The 20,589-nt window shown below is 43.4% G+C and overlaps 1 protein-coding gene across 1 annotated transcript; it reads right to left on the reverse strand.

Annotated features, from left to right (window-relative positions):
• Positions 1-5,891: 5,891 nt before the first annotated feature.
• Positions 5,892-13,781, reverse strand: PKDREJ (polycystin family receptor for egg jelly). Its single transcript, XM_086952455.1, has one exon. It carries the CDS (start codon positions 13,779-13,781, stop codon positions 5,892-5,894), a length of 7,890 nt encoding a protein of 2,629 aa, XP_086808581.1.
• Positions 13,782-20,589: the final 6,808 nt, after the last annotated feature.

Consider the following 20,589-nt stretch of genomic DNA (forward strand, 5'->3'; position numbering starts at 1 on the left):
GGCAGCGCGGCTTGTACTCAGGCTCCCTAGGAGGTCTTCCGCTAAACCAGCTTTGCGGGTCCTCCATTGGCTTCCCATTGAGAGGAGAGTGGAGCTCAAGGCCCTTGCTACATGTCATCGCATTCTGAGCGGCAAAGCACCTATACCGCTCCAGAGCCTGGTAACCCACTACGAGCCCACACGCAGTCTACGGTCCTCCCAGACTGGGTTGTTAAAAGTCCCCAGAGTATCTAAGGTGCGCATGGGAGGCAGATCTTTTAGATACCTCGCTCCCAAGCGCTGGAATGCTCTTCCGTTGGAACTGCGACTTGAACCCTCCGAAGTCCTGTTCAGGAAGAAACTTAAAACACATCTTTTCAGCAGATAGCCTTCTGTGGGAGGAGGGGGGACAGCCATTTCACTTATCACAGCGCGGGGACACGCCAGTGGCGTAACCAGGCGCTTAATAAATGTCCAAATAATAATAATCTAAGCCTATGACTGGCCTGACACTATTTAAAATTATCACGGCAGGGGATATAGGCTCACAGAAGACAGGACCCGTTAAAGTGCCACCTCATGCTACAACACATCTCACCTAAGTTCCTTAGAGTACTAGGGTGCCAGTTGAAGGTGTAGAACATCCTGATGGACATGGCCAGGACAGGTGAAATTGTTCATTGTGCAGTCCAACACTGCACAAGTAGACATTATTCCATTAAAAAAAGCTCTTTAAAGGTGATGCTGTTCCCAAGAACTAGCGGCTTGCAGCACCCAACACCTTTTTTGCAACCTGTTACCATTTGAAAGAACAGTGCAAAAAGATGATGCAAGACTTAGATCCCCCACTCCCTAAACACATTCCATAAGTAGTACATCCATCATAGAGCATGATGCTCCTGTCCTGTGGGCCTGGGAGATGGCTCTTCCTGTAGCTGACTCATCCTTGCTTCTCTAAAAAACTGTGTGAACTTTCCCCGATCTTAGAATATCAAAAAACGCCTTTTGTTCTTTACAAGACATGTAGGTCCAAGATTATTTTTAATATTTTATTCTGCTCTATTTTTGGTGCAGGCATCTCTGATCACAGTCTATTCTATTTCCACCACCTATGGGTTGTGTTTGTATGTTATTCACCTAGAATTTAGGTGATTTCTCAACCTTTTTCACACTAAACTATATCACATCTTCGTATTCCTTTTTTAACATGGAGCATTGGTAAAAAAGGAGTGATGACTGCTTGTGTAGTTAGATCACACCCTTATTTAAGGCATCATAATGAATATGTATGTTAAGAAATGTAATGTTTTTTTTTAAAAATTGTACAGCATAGAAACATATACAGGATATTGTATTATTGCAGATAGAAACCCCCAGGCATTTTTAAAGATGGAATATGTACTTTTTTACCCTGAAGAAGGTGATAACAACCTGTTTTCACCGAAAAGTGCGTAGGCCAGCGACACACATCTGTGAGCCCCAACTAAGAATCAAGTCAAGAAAACGATTACCCAAAATCAAAGTGATGGACTTGTGTTTGTGTTCAAACTATGGAATGTATTGATATATGACAAACAGAATTAGTGTAGCAGGACCCTTGCTCAGATGTTTTTTTGTGAACTTGTTCGTGCAGTATGATAGTTGGTATGTATGAGAGGAATGAAAGGTGAGAATGGATGAATGATGGAATAATACATTTTTCTTTTCTTTTGGGTGTTACCAAAATACTAATTCATGCTTAGAAAAACTAAGGAATGTCTCCTTTAAAAAAATAATAATAATGTGAATGTGTTTTATGCAATGTGCTTATCAATATAATTCTAAAAAAAAGTGTAAAAACATAAAAAATGTAATATATAAAAAGTTAATCTCTGTGTATCTATGCTGTATAGAAAATACTGTGATTAGAGTTACTACAATTTGATAAATCAGACAGGCCTGAAAAGAGGTTGTCCTATTTGTATTTAAGCAATGGGTTTTCAACACATCTAGTAATCACCATTTAGCCTGCCCTATTTTATTGAGTACTGCACTGATGACAACACTATTAGAAATGTATGGTTACTGTTTCTGAAATGTGGACGGAGTGTGTTTAAGACAGTAATCCTTAATTTAAATAAATTAACATTGGACCCAGTAGAAAAAAAGTGAATAAAAGAGGAGATACATCAGGAGGTCATGAGTCAAAGAAGTGGCTGCGAAAGGAAGGCAGGAGGCTGAGTATGTCAATGAAGAAAAGAAAATATGAGGGTCACAAACCATGTATACTGGGTTGGGTTGATTAATGGGTGAAAGAAAAGTTTCGTCATCATCGTCATTTTGTTTTTTGAGTGGTATCATGATCTCTAAAAGTAGAACAGTTTTGCCTTGCAGCTTGATAAAATAACATTCAATGATGCAGAGCCTACTTAAACTTCAAATACTGGAGACCAATGGCTCCTGATGTCTAGAGAGAAGGAATTTTATGTGCTGCGTGCTTGTCTCTCTTTAAAGGAGTGTTCCCAAGATTACAAGGTTCGCAGATCAATACACACTCAGACTATTAGGAGTATTTCCATTGGACAGAACAGTTGTGTTTTTCTTTTATTCGACTAGTGGTCCACACAAGGCCTCAGAGGGTGCTCTTGAAATTCATTTAGATGCTTGTTTTGAAAAAAAAAAATAGATTACAGAATGTATGTGTGCATTGGGAACCTTTTGAGGAATTATTGCTGTGCCTTAACAGCTGTATGTATTTCCATGTCTGAAGTACAGTTATCAGTTCAGAGCTTTAGTTATGGACAAAGAACTTTTCAGCAATTAGATGTTGATATGAGGGCTAAGACCAATGACTCAAAAGGGAGAGCTGGTCGTAAAAACTGTTGTGGCACTGGCAGAAACCTGCAACTGAGTGTTTATACCCTATCCAGCATACCTTAATTCTGCTACGCATATACAAATAGTGGTGTGAATTGCTAGCCAACAGACAATTAGTCTTTTTAGACACTGACCGGGACAAGCATTCATCACATCATTCTTAGCTAGAATTAGTTTGGAAAGTTTTGCTGTAACCGATAATAAAGCTGTTTGTTGCAGGTCGCTTTCCTCTTAATCTATAGGCTACTGTCAAACTTGGCATAAGGACTCCAATAGTTTATTTCAGAGTTTACAGGAAGGACAGTATTCATTCGTGTTGATGTATTCAATATTTTGGGAGTTCTTTGTAAAGAAATGGTTAAAGTAGTTATAAATGACTTATGGTCTTATCTCTAATATTGCTTTGACCACTTATGAAGCAAGGTCGAGACCTTTTAACAGTAAAAGCAACGTGTATGTACAAATTTTTCACCTTACCGTTCTGAAATGTCCCAAAAATATATTTCAGGCCAAACCTTTGCTAGCTTCTTCCGTTTGTCTACTTAGAGAATGTGTTCCTTAAAATGTCCTGTCTCTTTGTGTTTTAGAGCTGTGTTCTGTAGCCCGGTCCTTCCTTCCAAATCTGCCCTGCTTTGGGCTTGTTTGAACTTGTTTGGTCACTACACCGATGGTATTCCCCTAACTCTGAATGAAAAAATAATCCTAGAAACATAACATACGCACGGAGAGATCTAAAGTGCAGTCGTTGGAGTGTTTGATTTCTCTTTAACAAAGGGTTTCATACCTTGGCATCTGCATTCTTTTCTTAGAAAGCGGATCTGTGACACTAAACAAAGGTGATCGCCTTTATGTACTTGTAGTCCTTGCTTACGAGTAGCAAGGCTGGCAGTAAACAAGGCACAGTTACTGCCAGCCTTGGTTCTCGTAAGCAATAACTATAGGTAGAAAAGTGCGTGTTGAAAACCGCTTGCAAGTTTTTAAAACACATACATAAAAGGCATGGTTGTATGATGTTGCAACGCATGCCTTTTCCACGCATGCGTTACAACGGAATGCCATTACCACGTATATGGTTTACCACGAAAATGCCTTTACCACGCATACTTTTACAACGATTTTTGTTGTTTAATTATGCATGATATTGGCATTTTCATGGTAAACCGACTGCATGGCTGATTATTTAGTTCAAATCTATATATATATATTTTTAATTAGGCCTAACCTAATAAATTATTATAATATAAAAATATACTTACATTTTCTATGGACGGAATTCTCCTTCTTCTAACTCTGTCCTTTTTCTATTTTAAATGAAGTACGTTGACGCACGTACGTAATCACATCGTTAGAGAGGCTCTTTCCATGAATGACAAGAGGCACAGAAGAGCGTTTTTTAGGTACGTTTTAGTTTTTTTTTTTAAACCCACTCTTTTTTTTGGTGGGGGGGGGAGACCCCCTGAGCTCCCCCCAAGCTCCCTTTTTTTATTCGACCTTTAACTCACATTCCTTTACTACGTATTTTGTAGTAAAGGAATGCGTGGTGAAGGTTATAGTGGTAACCACGCATGCGTTGTAAAGCATGCGTGGTAAGTGCATTCGTGGAAATGGCCGCGTTGTAGTGGCTGTTTCCCAAAAGGCATTGTAATTTTCAATACCAGTAGCTCAAACTATCACAAATGCGAGACCTTTTGCATTGCAAATGCTTATTAATATGATGGACTCACCAGGTGTCAGCTCATTTTCTGTCTTGGGATTCTTGGGCCAGGGGGGCCCAGCACAAACCCAGAAAAAGACCATGAGAGGTGTGATGATCAGGCAGGTCACTCCTGAAATTCCAGCATCGCCTCCTTTGCTTGCTGTCTCCTTGGATCCGTACCTTCATGACTGTCTAATGGTTGCTCCCACCATGGTTCCTTCCAACCTCAATCATTCAATGTATTCAGGCAAAAGAGTACCAAATTATTACTGCTTCAAGAAGAAAATGTTACCACTACACTCCATGTTGAAGGGAATGTATGGCAGAGTGGTAATTTGTAGGGAGTGGTAATCACGCTTGAACTAGCCTCTTGTACAGTATTGAAGGGGTCTGTTGACTGCTCAGCCTAAAAATTTTACTAAAGACATTAATACAATCACTGGGTGTGTGCACCATATATTTGTGGCAGGAGGAGGTCAGTTGCTTGAATACTTGGTACTGGTGCATCCAATTACCATTCATTTCCAACAGACAGTGAATCAATCAATCATAAGGTGTTTAAAGTACAGAAAACCAAAACGGCTACAAAGGCTTCCTACTGATTTCACATAAGAGCCCTGGACAGAAACGAAGTGCATGCATGGCATCTTTCACACTCTCCTAAGGGTGCACAGAAATCCTTATATTTGAGTGAAGTATATGTAAAAGAAAATATTTACTAATTTAACTAGGTTTAAATACTACGTGAACATTTTATTTATACATTTTGATATTTCAAGCTGTAAATATTTTTCATTTTGATATTAATGTCAGTAGATTCTATTCAACCATTTGCTGTATATCTATGTATATTCCATGTCTGGCAGTTTTTATTTTACAAAATTAGTGATTACAGAACCCATAAATCACTGGCAGAATATCATATCCTTAAATTACAGGGTCTGTTTCACAGATAAAACATAATTCACAAAAATCCTAGGTTTGTACCCAATGGAAATCCTAAAATAAAATACGTTTAGAAAAGCATATTGTGGGAATGTTTGTGTAATGTTCCAAGAATGTCATTTGGGGTACTGAGTGGCATTTACAATCCACTTACCCCATCGGTTTATCATCATAACACACCCCGGGCTACCACCTAAATTGCACTATATTACAGTAATACATGGTTATAACTGATAGATCCCTTATGGACAATCCATTTATTAGATCTCAATGTATGTTGGGTAGTGGGCTTTCCTGTAAAAATAAAAATGTTTTGTTGGTGTGACTTGCCTTGATGATAATTTCATAATTGCTGTGCCTGATTATTTATAGATGTATGCACAGCAGTGACAATGAGTGATCAAAAATACTTAATTCAAATAAGAAGATAAACCATTTTCTTTCCATTTACATTTTTCGTCTTCAAACCCAAAGCATGCTGCCTATGTTTGTCGGGCTGTCCATAGAGGAGACCATTTAAAATACCTGGTTCTGTCTTTGATGATTTTCTATTTGTTAGGGAAACAAAAATCTTTTGTACTTTATGACCCAGAAAAGCCATCACTTCAACCTCCTCAGATGGCTCTTCATAAACTGTTTGTTTCATGTCTTCATAAGCAGATATTATAACAGCTTGAAATAAATTTATTATAATACATATCATGACTAACAAAAAAGTGGTTAAGTATATACCAGTGAGAATCCTATTATTTAACTGTACTATGTCTCTAAAAGTAGAAATGCAATACGCTAAAACAGTTTGTGCTGAACGACTTAAATTACTGTGGCTCCATGAATGTTGTCCAAAAACCAGGTACCCAAATGCCATGTATGCAAAAAAGAAAACAGCCACTACCAGTGCCATTGAACAAATGCCAGGTAGAGCTGCATAGACTGATCTTTGTGCTAATCGTACAATGTAAAAGAATCTGGCATATCGGAGAGTTTTTATAATGGTAAAAAATGCTAAAAATCCTTGTGCTATCATTAAAGTTTCATCCACACTTGAAACTATATGAAATGGGGTAAATTGATTGGGATACAGAGCGTACAAACTAAGTAAATCAGAAGCCAACTTAAACTTAACAATTTGAAGAGAAACCACTAAAATTAATACTGATTTTACACCAAAATTGATTACATTAGATACCCGTTTTAGGTAACTTAGCTTTTCCTGATGTATAGTGTAAATCTCATCAGCAATATATATGAAGAGAAAAACAACAAAAATAATATTCATAAACATTTGCATTATGTCCAACTGGTCAAAAGTTATTAGTGTAAAAGAATGCACTGACAAACGTGTATAGACAATTCCTAATGGAGTAGCTTCAAATACAACAGATATAGCACAAAACAAACTAACATCAGGGTTGAATGTAGTCAATTCAGTTAATACCGCCCAGGTATCTTCATCAAGCCAAGAGTTATTCTGAAGAAGAAGGACCTTCTGTTTTGAACTAAATATATCTTTTTCAGGAAAAAAGTAAACAGTATAACCCCCTGAGCCATATACTGATAAATTGCCATAAGAATAATAAACCCATGGAGAAGTATCATATTCATAAGTAAATCCAGCTTGTGCTGTAGAATCAGGTTTTGCAGTAGATTTCCAGTTGTCAGTATAGTTAAGTCTGTCCTCTTCATGAACGCTATACTTATGAAAACAGTGATTTTTGACAAGGTGTCTTTTGTAGCTATTGAAACTAAAGCAATTTTTTGGAACATGTTTTGCTCTCACTTGTCTCACTCTCGGCAACCCAACGATTTTCGACCAGCTGGCAGACAGAAAAGTTGGCTGATTTTGATTATGAATTAGGGGCAAAAACACAGTGCTCATCCAAATGTAAATGCTGTTCAGCCTATCAACATTAGACAAGTTTAAGGAAAACTGATTAGTAATTGCACGATTGTAGAGGAAAACATTTGTATGAGTAGAATATGCAAAGTTAAGGACTAAGGTTAAAAAAATGAAGTGGCTGACCATTGCTTTAAAAAAAGTAACGGCTTTGCTTTTAATAGCAGTCCTTTTCTTTATTATTGTGATTTCATCTTCTTGTAATGGTTGATATTGCTTGCTATTTCGAATTTTAACAAGTTCATAATGTAACTCCCTCATTTCATCTGAGTCTTTAGCAGTCTCATCCACCTTAATTTCAAGAAACGTTTTCCTATTCTCCCAGGGAACGTGGTTCAAGTACTTGCGTGACAAAGAAGAAAAAGCAGAAAGAACTATAATTTTTGCAGTTTGCAGAATAAGTACACTCTGCAAAAATGATACTACGTTTGCAAGCAGCCAATCCATTGAAGTTTCATGACCATAGGAAAGACCATACAAAATGATAAAAAATGATGAAACAACTGAAACCATAAGGACTATGGCCCAAGAAACATATATACACCACCATGAATGAACAACATCGGCTTTTTTCCATAAAAGAATAAAGCAGCTCCTACAAGGGTTGTTTTGTTTCTTCTTTTCTGAGCTGCCATCCGAATCATTCATTGTATCATTATTTTGGTTGTTTTTATTTCTAAGAGATCCTTTTGGAGAAGTCGGACTGGAGTGATCTTGCAAAAGCTCTGTATTTGCATGGATAGTCTCTTTGTCTTGTACGACAATTTCATTTGCAAATGATTCAGAAACTGCACAGTTGTTGAACTTTCGTCTTCTAAGAGGAGGTGGTGAGAAACCAGTTTGGGAACTAGATATACCGGGACTGGTGTCTGTAGATTTTACAGACTCTTCAACAAAGTATAATGACTGCAAATAATCTTTCCATCCTTTCGGCTGAACGTGAGATACCCAGAAGGATGCATCATTGGGCTGAATATTTTTCCCATCACTTCTGAATTCTGTATATGCTTGATAGGGAAAGTAGTAATTATGTTCATGCCTCCTCCTTGAGTTTCTAAATAAATAACTCAACAGAAATGCCACTGGCACTGTAACTAGAGAACTTTCCACTCCTACTATTATTGCTCTCATGTAACGTTCTACCCCCTCAACCTTCTGATGATTTTTTTCAAGATTATACAAGGCAATGCTAGTGAGGAGTGAGCTCATTAACATCGCTAGACAACAAGACAATCTTTGAAGTCTACTAAATGGCCTAGCCATTACCAAAGAAAAAATCGAGACCCAAAGATGGATGTTGTCTATGTTGGTGGACACATTTATCAGGAAAAAGTCTTTTTTACGTAAAGGAATGACAGGATTTGTAACTGAAAAGGTCCGGTCTATTAAGCCATCTGCTTTATCAACAGCAAGCCATGTTCTACACATGAAGTACCAAGTGTGTCTGGCATACATATGTTCAACCTTCACTCTGCTAAGGAACCATCCAGGTGAACTCCCTCTATTGTTATGCCAAATTCTGAGAAAATACAGATCTCCCAAGTCATATTTTGTCGTTAACAAAAAAGTATCTAATCCGCCTCGAAGAAATCCAGAGTAGTCTGGATGCTTCAAAAGATGAACATGACTTTCGCTATAACTTCCAATTAATTTTAAGAAAACATCTGCTGTTGTACCAGCTCCATAACGGCTACCTGTGTAAACAGTAACTAAATAGCATTCTTTATCAAATGGATCATTGTCTGGCAATATTACAACTTGATCCTTGCTAATTCTGTCAAAATTGTCCTGTTTCTTTGCCCATACAGCCAAAACAATGTAAACTGCAAAAATAAAAAGAACACTTGATAAAGCAACTAAATTACTTTCTAAATCAGTTATACGGATGGCCCTGAAATCCACTACATTTGGGGGGACCCATATTTTTCCAGCAAAAAATTTGTGGAGTTTTTTTAAAAACGATTTTGCCTTCACAACCACTTTATGGTGAGGAAAATGACAAATACAGTGTGTTTGAGTATTGTTTGTAAGTGGGCCAATTTCACAGTCCCCTTCATTCCAGTTTTCTGACAATGCATCAAAATCTAAACAAGAATAATGAACAATGGAAATGTTTAATAATTTATCTGTGTGCTTGGGCACCTGGGTTTTAGACAACAAACTAATGGTTATATTTCCTTGCTGTGGAGCCTGTACTATAGATTTTAAATTTAAATTAATTATATAGGGATCCCATATCCGAAACAATGTACTCTCGCTGTTTTTGTTAACTGTTGAATGTCCAACTGTTTGATAAGTGGCTACTGGAGGACTTCCACTAGAATTATAACCTAAGTGAAATGAAACATTAAAAGCTATATTTTCTCTAGTAAACACCTGCACCAACAATAGTGGTGCTCTTATCATATCATATTCGAAGCCAATTTCTCCGCTTGTTACTCCAGTTAGGGTTGTATCAGGACCTATGGAAACAGGAACTGAAACAATAAGAGTTTCATTCTTTATGGCAATAACCAAGTCTGCTACGTCTGGAATAAGATATATAGGGTCTCCTTTTTCTGTAAAGGCTGTCATTTGGAATCCAGTCACCATAGTTTCAACGTCTCTACCATTTTCCAACCAAGGAAAAGGATTTTCTTTAAATTCATAAAAGACAGTTGATACTATAGACTTCTCATGCACACCTTGTATAGCACTTTTAAAAATGGGGTAGAAACAATTTTTACAACCAGTTTGGGTTATTAAAGTACTATCAATAGCCCACATTTCTTCTTTCTTCAAGTGAATATTCCAGCTGTCGCTTTGCATTAAAGTTACTTCCCCCTCAGGAACGTTTCCAACCATAACTAATTCACTAACCATCTCAAGTACCGAAAAAACTTGTTTAAACACATCAATTTTTTCAGGTGAAATCACATGGACATTCACCTTGTCAACAGCTAACAAAGCAGCATCCATAACATTAGATAGTCCTGTGAGCAATGCAGTGCTTGTTTGCTCTGCTTGTTCAGATAAAATGATTTCTTGTCTAAGTTTACTTAGAACCTGGACAACTTCGGTTAATTTTCCCACTGCTAGTTGTTGAGATTTCAGGTTTAATTCATTGCTATGTTTGGTGACTTCAGCAATGATTCTTACAATTTGGTTAACTGCTGGGAAGTCCACAGGCTCTATGCTAGCAGATACATTAAGAATACTTTCTCTCAACCTAGTCCTGCCTATCAAGAGGTCAGTAGCTGCAGTTGAAACGTCATTGTTTAAAACTGAAGCTATTGTATACAATAAACTACTAGCTTTTAAATAATCTCCCGTTTCTAAATAAACATTCAGTGGTGCATGGGATTCATTGGTAAATATGACTAACTCATTAAACACATTTTTTCCAGGTATGCTTGAACTTATATCTGTCACTGTTGCAAACAAATCAGCTTGGCTAAAGGAACCTAAGGAATCATACACAACAACATAGATTGGCAATCTATAGTTTTCTGATACATCACCAACAGGCAAGTAAAACGGCAGTGATACAGGATTAAACCCAGTATATACTATTATGCCAACTTGATCTTCACGCAAAGAACTCACTGTACTCTGTTTTAGTGATGATGCTATCACTGTATAAACAAGAGGTGAGTGTTCATCTGAGAAACCACTGCAATGCACAACAAAAAGTGTCACTAAAGACGTTCCTTGTTTTGGTGTAATGTAACAATTACCAATACGGGGTGGGCCATGCACAAAAAAAGAGTAGCCAGTAGATGTTGTCACACCAGTAGCCGTTTTAAATGTTAACAGAAGTGTGTAGTTTTTTCGTGCAATGTTCAGAAAGCTTAAAGCATTTATAGACATATAAGGCTTAAACCTTCCTGTTGAAGAGTGCTTCTGCCAATCAAATGTTACTTCTGTTATGCCGTTCAGGTATAATAACCATTTATAATGTTCTCTTTTGGGATCAATAACACAATCTAAACATTTTGTAATTAAACTAAAACGGACTGTTGGCATTAAAAGTTCCCCACAGTTCTCAACACATTCCAAACTTAATTTAGGCAAGGTTCCTGGCACAATGCTTACAGATTGGTCTGCAAAAGCTCTTCTTCCTCCCTTAGTAATAACTAAGCGGAAATTATATTGCTTCTTTGCTTCAAGGGTTTCTGGGGCCACAGTTTGAATAGGAGAAATGGGGTCTATCCATGTGAGATCAGTCTGCAACGGGCTGCAGGCTGCATGCTGAGATAATGTCATTGCTGCATAATCAGATGCAACTTGTGTACAATACCATTTAAAAGATATTCCATCTAATGGGTCATGTGAATCTGGATCAGTAGAACGCTTCCCGCTAAGTGTCCAACTGTCTTGAAAACCTACTGAACGACTAGATCCTCCCTCAACCCTTGCTTGAAGGTTTCTTTGCTTAACTTCTACAATCACCGAATCAGACTCGTAAAATGTTGGACCGTTTTCATCCAGTGTGCTGATTGTGACTGAAACATTAAACAAATAAAATCCAAAATTTAATGTGAAACTGGGAATGACTAGGTAGCTCCTGTTTTTCGGTGATATGGCTGGCACTTTCAGATCTTTGTCCCAACGTGGAACATCTGTCATGTTAGACAGCTGATAGATTTTCCAGAGAAAGATAACGTGCTCAACATCTGGACAGTTAATTTCTAGTGTGCAATACAAAGTCACATCCTTCCCCTTTGCCATGGTTATAAGAGGAAGTGGGTCAGGTGGCTTTTGAATAGCAAATTCTTTGAACACACAGGGCAGACTGGAACACTGGACCACAGACTCCACTACCTTGGAAGCGTATGTGCCAAAAAATGTCTTTAAGACAACAGGGTTCTGTCCACTCCTTGAACAGTTAACTGTGGAAACAAACCCCTCATAAAACTCAGGGTCGAAAGATAAGGTAGAATTGGGGATGTACTTGGCAGCATCCCGGATCCCATTCTTATATGTGTACGTGCTGTTGTTGAGAAGGCTGGATTTCTTGGCGCTGTAGAATTCCAGAACAAAGGTCCACTGACACTTCACAAAGCGATACTGCAGTGGGATGAACCAGATGACATTTACGAGTTTAAACCGTTCGGAGGGGCCACTGTTAAACAAGTGGATCTTCAGATCCATGTCCCTTAGTGATATGTAGGTCCAGTTAACATTCATATGTAGGTACACACGAAAAGTGGCCAACGCCCCGTCCATGAAGTCGACCTGGAAAAGGTACGATGGTCCCTTCCTCTGGAAGAAGATGTAGTGTTCGATTAAGTTGTCTTGCTTCTTGCTGGAGAAGTAGTAGCCGCCAGTGAATTCAAGAGAGTAGGGTTTGTTTTCAGGCTTAACTAGGGTAATGCTCTGAGTGATGTGGTTCACCTCCAGACGTACCCTGCCACTGGCCAGCTCCAGGCTGCCGTGTTGCTCCGAATTGACGGGCTGGTCCACGATCAGGAAGATGAGGCGGTCCACCACGCTGCTTCCAGCTGGGGTATGGGCTGCTAAGCAGAGGTCGCTCCTAGCTGCGTTAGGGTCAAGACTGGAGACCCAACCCCCTATATTCTTGTGGTCATAGAGCTGGTACGCCAGGCTGTGGGCATCGAAAGGGGTCAGTATCCAAGATACGCTGATCGCAGAGTCTGCAGGCAGCAGGGGACGTGAAGTGGCTGTGAAGACGTTCTTGAAGACGGGCTCTACTCTCACCTGGAGAGTCGGGGCCGGGTTCGGAAAGTCTTGGAGCTGAAGCGTAGCGACGCGAGTCCCCAACTGTGTGTAGCGTGTTTTCGCACTGTAGAACCAGTAGAGGGCGCACTCTCCACGCCAGTGAGCGCTTGGCAGCAGCGCTGGCGTGACTTCTACAGCCTCGCTCTCCAGAACCTTGATTGGGGGATCATTTACGTGGCGCGTTAAAAAGTAAGTTTTGCCCGTGTTCCCGAAGCGCGCGCACCAGCCGAACTGGACCTCCTGTAACTGATATACTTCTGGGCCAGGTGGGTTGATCTGAAAAAACAATAACTCCTGCTCGAGGAACCGTACGACAAAGGGCAGGTGGCTGCAAGTAGGCAAGGCGCAAGCAGTGGTCGTGCACTTCACCTCTAAGACGCACGGGGGAGGAGGCACTAGGGCAAAACTCGTACCCGACGACCAATCAGTGCTGGAGTAAAGGGCAGCGCCACAGCCGGTCCAGGCGCAGTTAGGGCCCGGCCCGACGATCATAACCGGAGGCACCCAGGCCGCTGACCGGTACCTTACTTCGGCCAGCGAGGTCCACAGGCAAGAAATGTTAGCAGTGCCGGCATTGTCGATTCGTGTAACTCCGCTTAAACAAGATATTGAGAGTGGCGAGGGACGCTCCTCGGCACAGACTCTCACCAGGGCGCCTGCGAGCAGGAACAACGGCACTTCCAGCATCTTCGTCCTCTGGCGCTGGAAGGCCTTGACAGGCGAGAGCTGCAGCGCTGCGGCCTCGTTCGGCGCCGCTGTTCGTCAGCACGTATTCAAAAACAGACGTTACGCGCTCACAGGGTTCGACTTCCTCGTACTTTATTAGAACTCCGTAACATACATGCCAATGTACCCGACTCAGGTGAGAGAGACTTCATTATTGTTTATAACTGTATTATGCCCATTGCTTACTGATGTACTCGTACTTTCTACTTTTTCATTGTATTTTGTATTGACACCTTGCTCCTCTTCCCTTCCCCGAAATAAAATTCTTTTTGAACTGAAAAAGGTGAGAGATGTCGGGTCTCTTAGCTTGATTAGGCGCGCAGATACAACGCGCCGCATTAATAAGGGACCCGGACACCAGTTACAATCTCCGCGTGGTCCGGACTAACTCCGGGGCCACGCCTCCTTTATTTTATAGGCTACGCGGCGTCATCCCGACACCGCGTATGCGCACGCCTACGTGCGCGATAAACTAGACTGCAACATGCAGTCCTCCGACATTACATACCTTTCAACCTTTATTTGAACAACAAACACAGTTATCTTAAAGTCAAATACGTATTATATCATTAATAAAGAACGATGGAGGGCCATCCGGCCAGTTACCAGTCTCATGACTCGGAAGTCCGCATTCAGCCCACAGCAAAGTCCGCCAGCTGTGAAGATGGGGCTGGGTTTCTTCTTAGCCCATAGCCTGCTGCTTCCCCTCGGAACAACACCCTCCTGGGGGTCTCGTGATGGGGGAGTCCGGCGGACCGGGTCCGGGGGGGAGGGGGGGAGGTGGGTTTGAGGACCGGCAGATCTCGGCGTCTCAGGGATGAAAGGGCTCACTGCTGAGCTGTCATCCCTGGGGCTAGTGGCACTTCCGAGGGGGCTCTGGTTCTCTTCTGGCCTGTGGGGCGAGTCTTGACCGGATTCTTGGCAGTAGCGATCCTCTGTTCGACTGGATCCTTTCTTGAAGAAGGAAACGTTGCGCGTGACGGTCTCTCCTCCTCGCTGAGCCATTACCATTGTGCCAGTGCGGCGCGTAACTGTCCATGGATGTGGTTCAAATGGGAGTCTGAATTTGCTCCCCGGATACCTGTCCTTCACATAGACTTGATCTCTCGCCTAAATAGACGGTTCCTTGGCCCTCCGTCGGAAGCTGGCGTAGTTGTTTGACCTCCTCCGGTTGAACAGTGTCCTGCGTGAATTTGCGTGGCCTGGAGTCCAGGTGTGGTGACTGGGAATTGTGTCTCGGACTATCCGTCCCATTGCTGACGGGCCTGGGGCGGGTTCCGTAGTGCGATGTGGCATGAGCCGGTATTCCCTTAGAAACGAGTAGATCGCCTTCTCCAACGGGGCTCCTTCAGCGTGGGCTATCCGGATGACTTTGTTTAGAGTGCGCATAAACCTTTATTGGCTTGAGGCCACCTTGGCGTCACCTTCCGGTGCTGGATACCCCACTCTGCAAGATAGTCTGCAAATTCTTGTCCCTGCAAGGGAGGTCCATTGTCAGTCTTGACCCACTCGAAGATGCCGTGGGTGGCGATGGCTTTTTCAAATTTGGCTATGACTTCTTTAGCCGCGAGTGTTGTCACGATCTCCACTTCCGGGTACTTAGTGAAATCATCCATTATGACGAGCATATGTCTCCCGTCCGGCAGGTGACCGAAGTCTGCGCTCACGCGCTCCCAGTGTTTCAGGGGGTCGTCTTCCGTGATGACTGGGGGTGGGCAGTCGGGTTGTCCTGCTGCTTGGCACCATTGGCATTCTTTGACAGTCCGTTCTATTCTGGTATCCATGTCCGGATACCACACCTTCGCACGGAGTCTGCTCTTGGTTTTCACCATGCCCTGGTGCCCTCGGTGAGCGAGTTCTATGGCTTGTTGGGTTAGACTCATTGGCATCACGATTCTGGGTCCTCTTAGTAGGCATCCCTGGTTGTCCACCGACAACTCCTCCCGTACTCTCAGCAGTGCTTCTAGGATGCTCTTTGCCTGTGGTGTCCTTTTGCTCAGCGACGCTTGAAGTGTTCTCCAGTCGTTAGCCTGTATGGCATTCACCACTAGTTGGAGGACCTCATCGTTCAGGGTCGCTTCAATGATCATGTCCATGCTCATGGGCAGCGGCCTTGACCTCTCTATTACTGCCTTCACGTATTCCTCTGTCTCCTCTGCATCTTCTTTCTCCCCGCTGGTGGCAGCCCGGGGATGTCTGGAGAGGTAGTCTGCAGGGTTGGTTGCTCCTGGCTTGAACTCCAGCTGGTAATCGTACTCCTGTAGCTGCAGGATCCACTTTTCTATTCTGGGTGGGGGTTTGGAGACCGACCCTCGGAATAGGGGGATTAGAGGCTTATGATCCGTGGAGACGGTGAACGGGTGCTCGTATACATATACATGGAAGTGTCTGTAGGCCCAATGAATTGCAATTGCCTCCCTCTCAATCTGGGAGTACCGTTCAACACTTCTCTGATGGTGTTTTGGAAGACTTCGGCTGCGCTGGAGATACCGAAGTTGAGGCGTCGATAACGTCTGAGGCCCACATGGGTAGAGAAGGTGGTGATGTACCGGGAGTCCGGGTGCAGAGGCAACTGATGATAGCCAGATCGGAGATCCATTTTGGAAAACCATTTTGCGCCATTTAATTCCCCCAGGATGTCATCGATGGTGGGCGTCAAGTGCCGTTCCCTCTTGACTTGTGCATTGGGTAGGCGCATGTCTACGCATATGCGGACTTGTCCCGGCTGTTTAGGTTTTCGCGCCACCACGATTGGCGATACCCACGGGGTGGGTCCGCTGACTTTCTCGATGATGCCCTGTTTCTCGAGGGTCTCGAGTTCTTCCTCCACTTTCTTCCGGAGGTGAAAGGCTATTCTCCTGTGCCTGAGGGCGACCGGCTGGATGGATGGGTCTATGTGGAGAGACACTTCTTTTCCTTTTAGACATCCAATGCCTCGAAATGTGTCTTCAAACTCATCGAGAATTGCGTCTAGTTCATCCTCCAATACTGCCATTGCGTAGAAGATCAGTTGGAGTTCCTCCGCCGCCCGTCCACTGAGGAGCATGCCGCTGCCTTCTTTGGTTATGTAGACGGTCGTGGGGACTTTCCGGTCTTGATGTTGTAGCTCCGTTTGGAAGCACCCGATCAGCGGGATTGGGGTCTTTTGTCCGTAGGCAGAGACGCGGATTTTCACTGTCTTCAAGACTGGTTTGTCTCTCACTTGCTTGTACACATCTGCCGCCATGAGTTCTATCGAGGCTCCTGTGTCAATGGTGGCCCTCACCTCTTGGTGGTTCAATCTTATTCGGCACTTTGGGAGACGCCTCCTCTTCCTTTGTGGCTGGTTGATGGCAAATACATAGTGGAGTGGGTAGTCGCTGGAGTCGTCGTCCATGTCTTCACTATCTGAGTTTTCCCTGACGGCATGGGCTGCCTCCGGTTTTTGTTTAGAGGTCCTACAAACTGATGCAAAATGGTTCATGCGTCCACATGCTCCACATTTTCTCCCTCGCGCTGGACAGGTTGGAGCGCGGTGGGGCACGCCTCCGCAGTATCCGCATTCTTTACACCGGTCTTGCGGCTTCTTTCCACCAAACTGTCGCGGCTTCGGCCTGACCACATTCACCTGCTCAGCCACGTTGACTTGCTCGGCCTTCACCGGTCTATGGAGTGCCGCCTCCATGTGTGATGCTCTCGCTTGCGATAACTCTTTGGAGCGGCCATCCTCCTGGAGGATTTTGATTAGCAAGTTGGAGGAGTAGCATCCTTGAATTATTTGGCCACGTATTTCTTCTTGTTCGTCTCTGAAACCACAGGTGCTGGCGAGTTCCTTCAGCCTACCGTGGAATGCGTCCAGGGACTCTTCTGCCTCTTGTCGCGCCTGTTGGAAAATGAATTGTTCATAATCTTTACTGGCCATGGGCTCAAAATGTGGGTTGAGCGCGTTGAGGAGTGTGGCGTAGGTATGTGGCGTGGCCTCTACTAGGGTCTTGTAGATTCTGTGGATATCCTTTCCCCCTAAGTGAAGAAGAAGCGCCCTATGCCGTTCCCTCGCCGTTCCAGCACCTTCGAAGTAGAATTGTAATCGCTCCGTCCAGTCTTTCCAGTGCGGCGCCAGGGAAGCAGGAGCACCGTCGACCACAAACGGTTCGATGGGGGGAATGGCCACCATCTTGGCACGTGGAGATCCTTCGTGAGCAGAAGGAGGGTCACAAGCGCTGCACCCGCCAGGAAATGACACCCACCTTAGGTTGTTCGCCGATAGGTTGCCAATCAGAGCATGTGCTGTGAAGCCCGCGATAAGTAGGGCCACTCCCGGTGATGGGGAGTCCTCATGTGCGAGCCTACAGGCCTTGCGACTCCACCGGCGTGTGCAGGTTGCTGGCGCTTTCCCCTCTCTCACTGCCAGTCAGATGAAGATATATGCCCCCGGGGCGCACACCGCCAGCTGCACCCCCGCAATGTGTGCTCTCATTCGGGGTCACCCGCACCACAGGCTGCCGACTACTGAGGCTGGGACAGGGAGGCTCGGCCGGGTCGACCGCATTCGGGGCTCCAGGCACAGGGCTGGCATCGGCACTCCAGCGGGGCAGACGTAGCGGCTGACTGAGCACAGCGTGAGGGTCGATCAATGCCTCGTCACCATTGTCGGGTCTCTTAGCTTGATTAGGCGCGCAGGTACAAAGCGCCGCATTAATAAGGGACCCGGACACCAGTTACGATCTCCGCATGGTCCGGACTAACTCCGGGCCACGCCTCCTTTATTGTATAGGCTACGCGGCGTCATCCCGACACCGCGTATGCGCACGCCTACGTGCGCGATAAACTAGACTGCAACATGCAGTCTTCCGACATTACAAGAGAGACTCGCTTTTTAAGCCAAAATGGCTTTATTTTGGCTATCTTCCGCCTCAAATTGCATCTTCCTTGTTAGAATTTAACGGAGAAACTGCATCCAGGCGATCTTTTGTTCCATTTTTTTTATCTCCCACTCTTCTAAAATATAGGCATAAATGCAGTGAGCAGAAACGAGGCTGTGGTAAACGTGGAATTGCGGCATGTGCTTTGCAAGATAAGTCCCACGTGCCCACATTTGTCCAATTTAATCAAGTACAACATCTGAGATTGGGAAATAAAGAAGTTAGGAATGTGAACAGGAGATTCGAACTTCTTGCAAGAATACTTTTCATTTCATTGTAAGTTTTGTAAAAAAAATGTTTATACTATCTAGCAGTTTTGCTGGCATTTAGAAGGGAGGGAAGACAACAAACACGTATAAACATTAACAGGAAAAGTAAAATGGCAAGTGAACAAGCAAATTATGTTGATGTGACCAAGTGACATTTCCCATTTGTCATTGAGATGTACCATTCCCTAGCATTTGTCTAAGCAGGTAAGCTTTTGTAGACACGTTATTAAAACATAAACAAAATTCTAACATATCTAAAGTAGCGCCGTGTTGACACTCTCCTGTATCTTCACAAACAGATATTGAGTTTACAGAAAGGAAAAGCGGGGCCGCCCGCCGCAGTTATGGCAGGTGCACCGGCCCCACCCGCTACCCCGGGTCCCCTGGTGACCCGGAAGTGATTGCGTCACTTCCGGGTCACTAGGGAACAAAGGCCAGGCTGGTTAAATCTGGCCTGGCCGACGAAGGGTTAAAAGGCCGTGGAGCGCGAAAGTCTGCCTCTTTGACTCCTGCGCACCACGGCCTGCCCTTCCAGCCTCTAGGAGGCTGTGACTCTTTTTCTTTGCTTTGTTTTTCAGGTCCCAGAACACGATTCGGGCTTCGTGGCTGAGGCTTCCGGAGAGTCAGGCGGCCGCACATTGAGGTTTCCAACACCCTGCACTGTGGCGGGCCAAGCGCCAGATCAGCGGGCTCTCATCTGCGGTGGCTTGCTGTCAAGGGGCTCTCAGTGCTTTTACAGTGGCCATATTTCAGGAGAAGCTTGCAGCGCAAATTAAGGATTACAGCCGGGGGGCTCTGTGGAGTAGCGAGCGGCCTTATCAACAAGCGATATGGCGGGGGCAGAGTGTAAGTATTCCCGCTTAAGAAATGTGTGTGTGGCGTCACATAGCTGTTGGGGTGACTATAGTGCAGTGGTTAAGACCGGCTGCTGTGGAGGCTGTGATAGAGCGCGCAGGTCACCCGACCAAACTCAATGCACACTCGGGCCCATAAAATACTTTTTGATACATACTTTATTTAATCAGGTAACCTACACGCTGTTATCAGCAATTCAGTTTCCTTCTTTCTATTTCCATGTACCAGACTTACCAATCCTTGTAACAGGTACCTAAGATCACAATGGATCAGGAGCTACTTTGGGAGTAGGTAGACAACACCAAGATAACATGCAACATTTGAAAATAACGGTTGTACTTTATAATAACCACAAACGCAAGAAGTTTACAAAACCTTTATCTAGTTCTCGTTTTCTTCAGTTGCCATGAGCCACAGGTGTACACAGATCAAACTGTCTATTACTAAGGTTAAGAAGGTAGTATAAATATGAATTAAAGTAAGAAACATTTAGAAATCGGAAAATAAAGGGAAGGGAAAATAAGGAACACGCTATTCTTAGATCAGCAAACTTTCACAACTTCACTAAAGGCGGGTAAAGAAAAAGGGAACATACTAGCCAAAGCAGACTTCGATTATCACTAACAGTTTATAAGAAACAAAACTTTAATTTGATTCGTCCAGATGTTCTTATTCACCAAAGGGAGAGTAAGAATGGAACAAACTATATATGCATATGATTCAGTATTTAACTAAGGGTAGGGA

Source organism: Lissotriton vulgaris, chromosome 1_2, assembly GCF_964263255.1.
Source record: "Lissotriton vulgaris chromosome 1_2, aLisVul1.2, whole genome shotgun sequence".
NCBI classification, from domain to species: domain Eukaryota; kingdom Metazoa; phylum Chordata; class Amphibia; order Caudata; family Salamandridae; genus Lissotriton; species Lissotriton vulgaris.

Coding starts and splice junctions, on each gene's coding strand:
- PKDREJ (XM_086952455.1), bottom strand. CDS start 13,781: ATGCTGGAAGTGCCGTTGTTCCTGCTCGCAGGCGCCCTGGTGAGAGTC.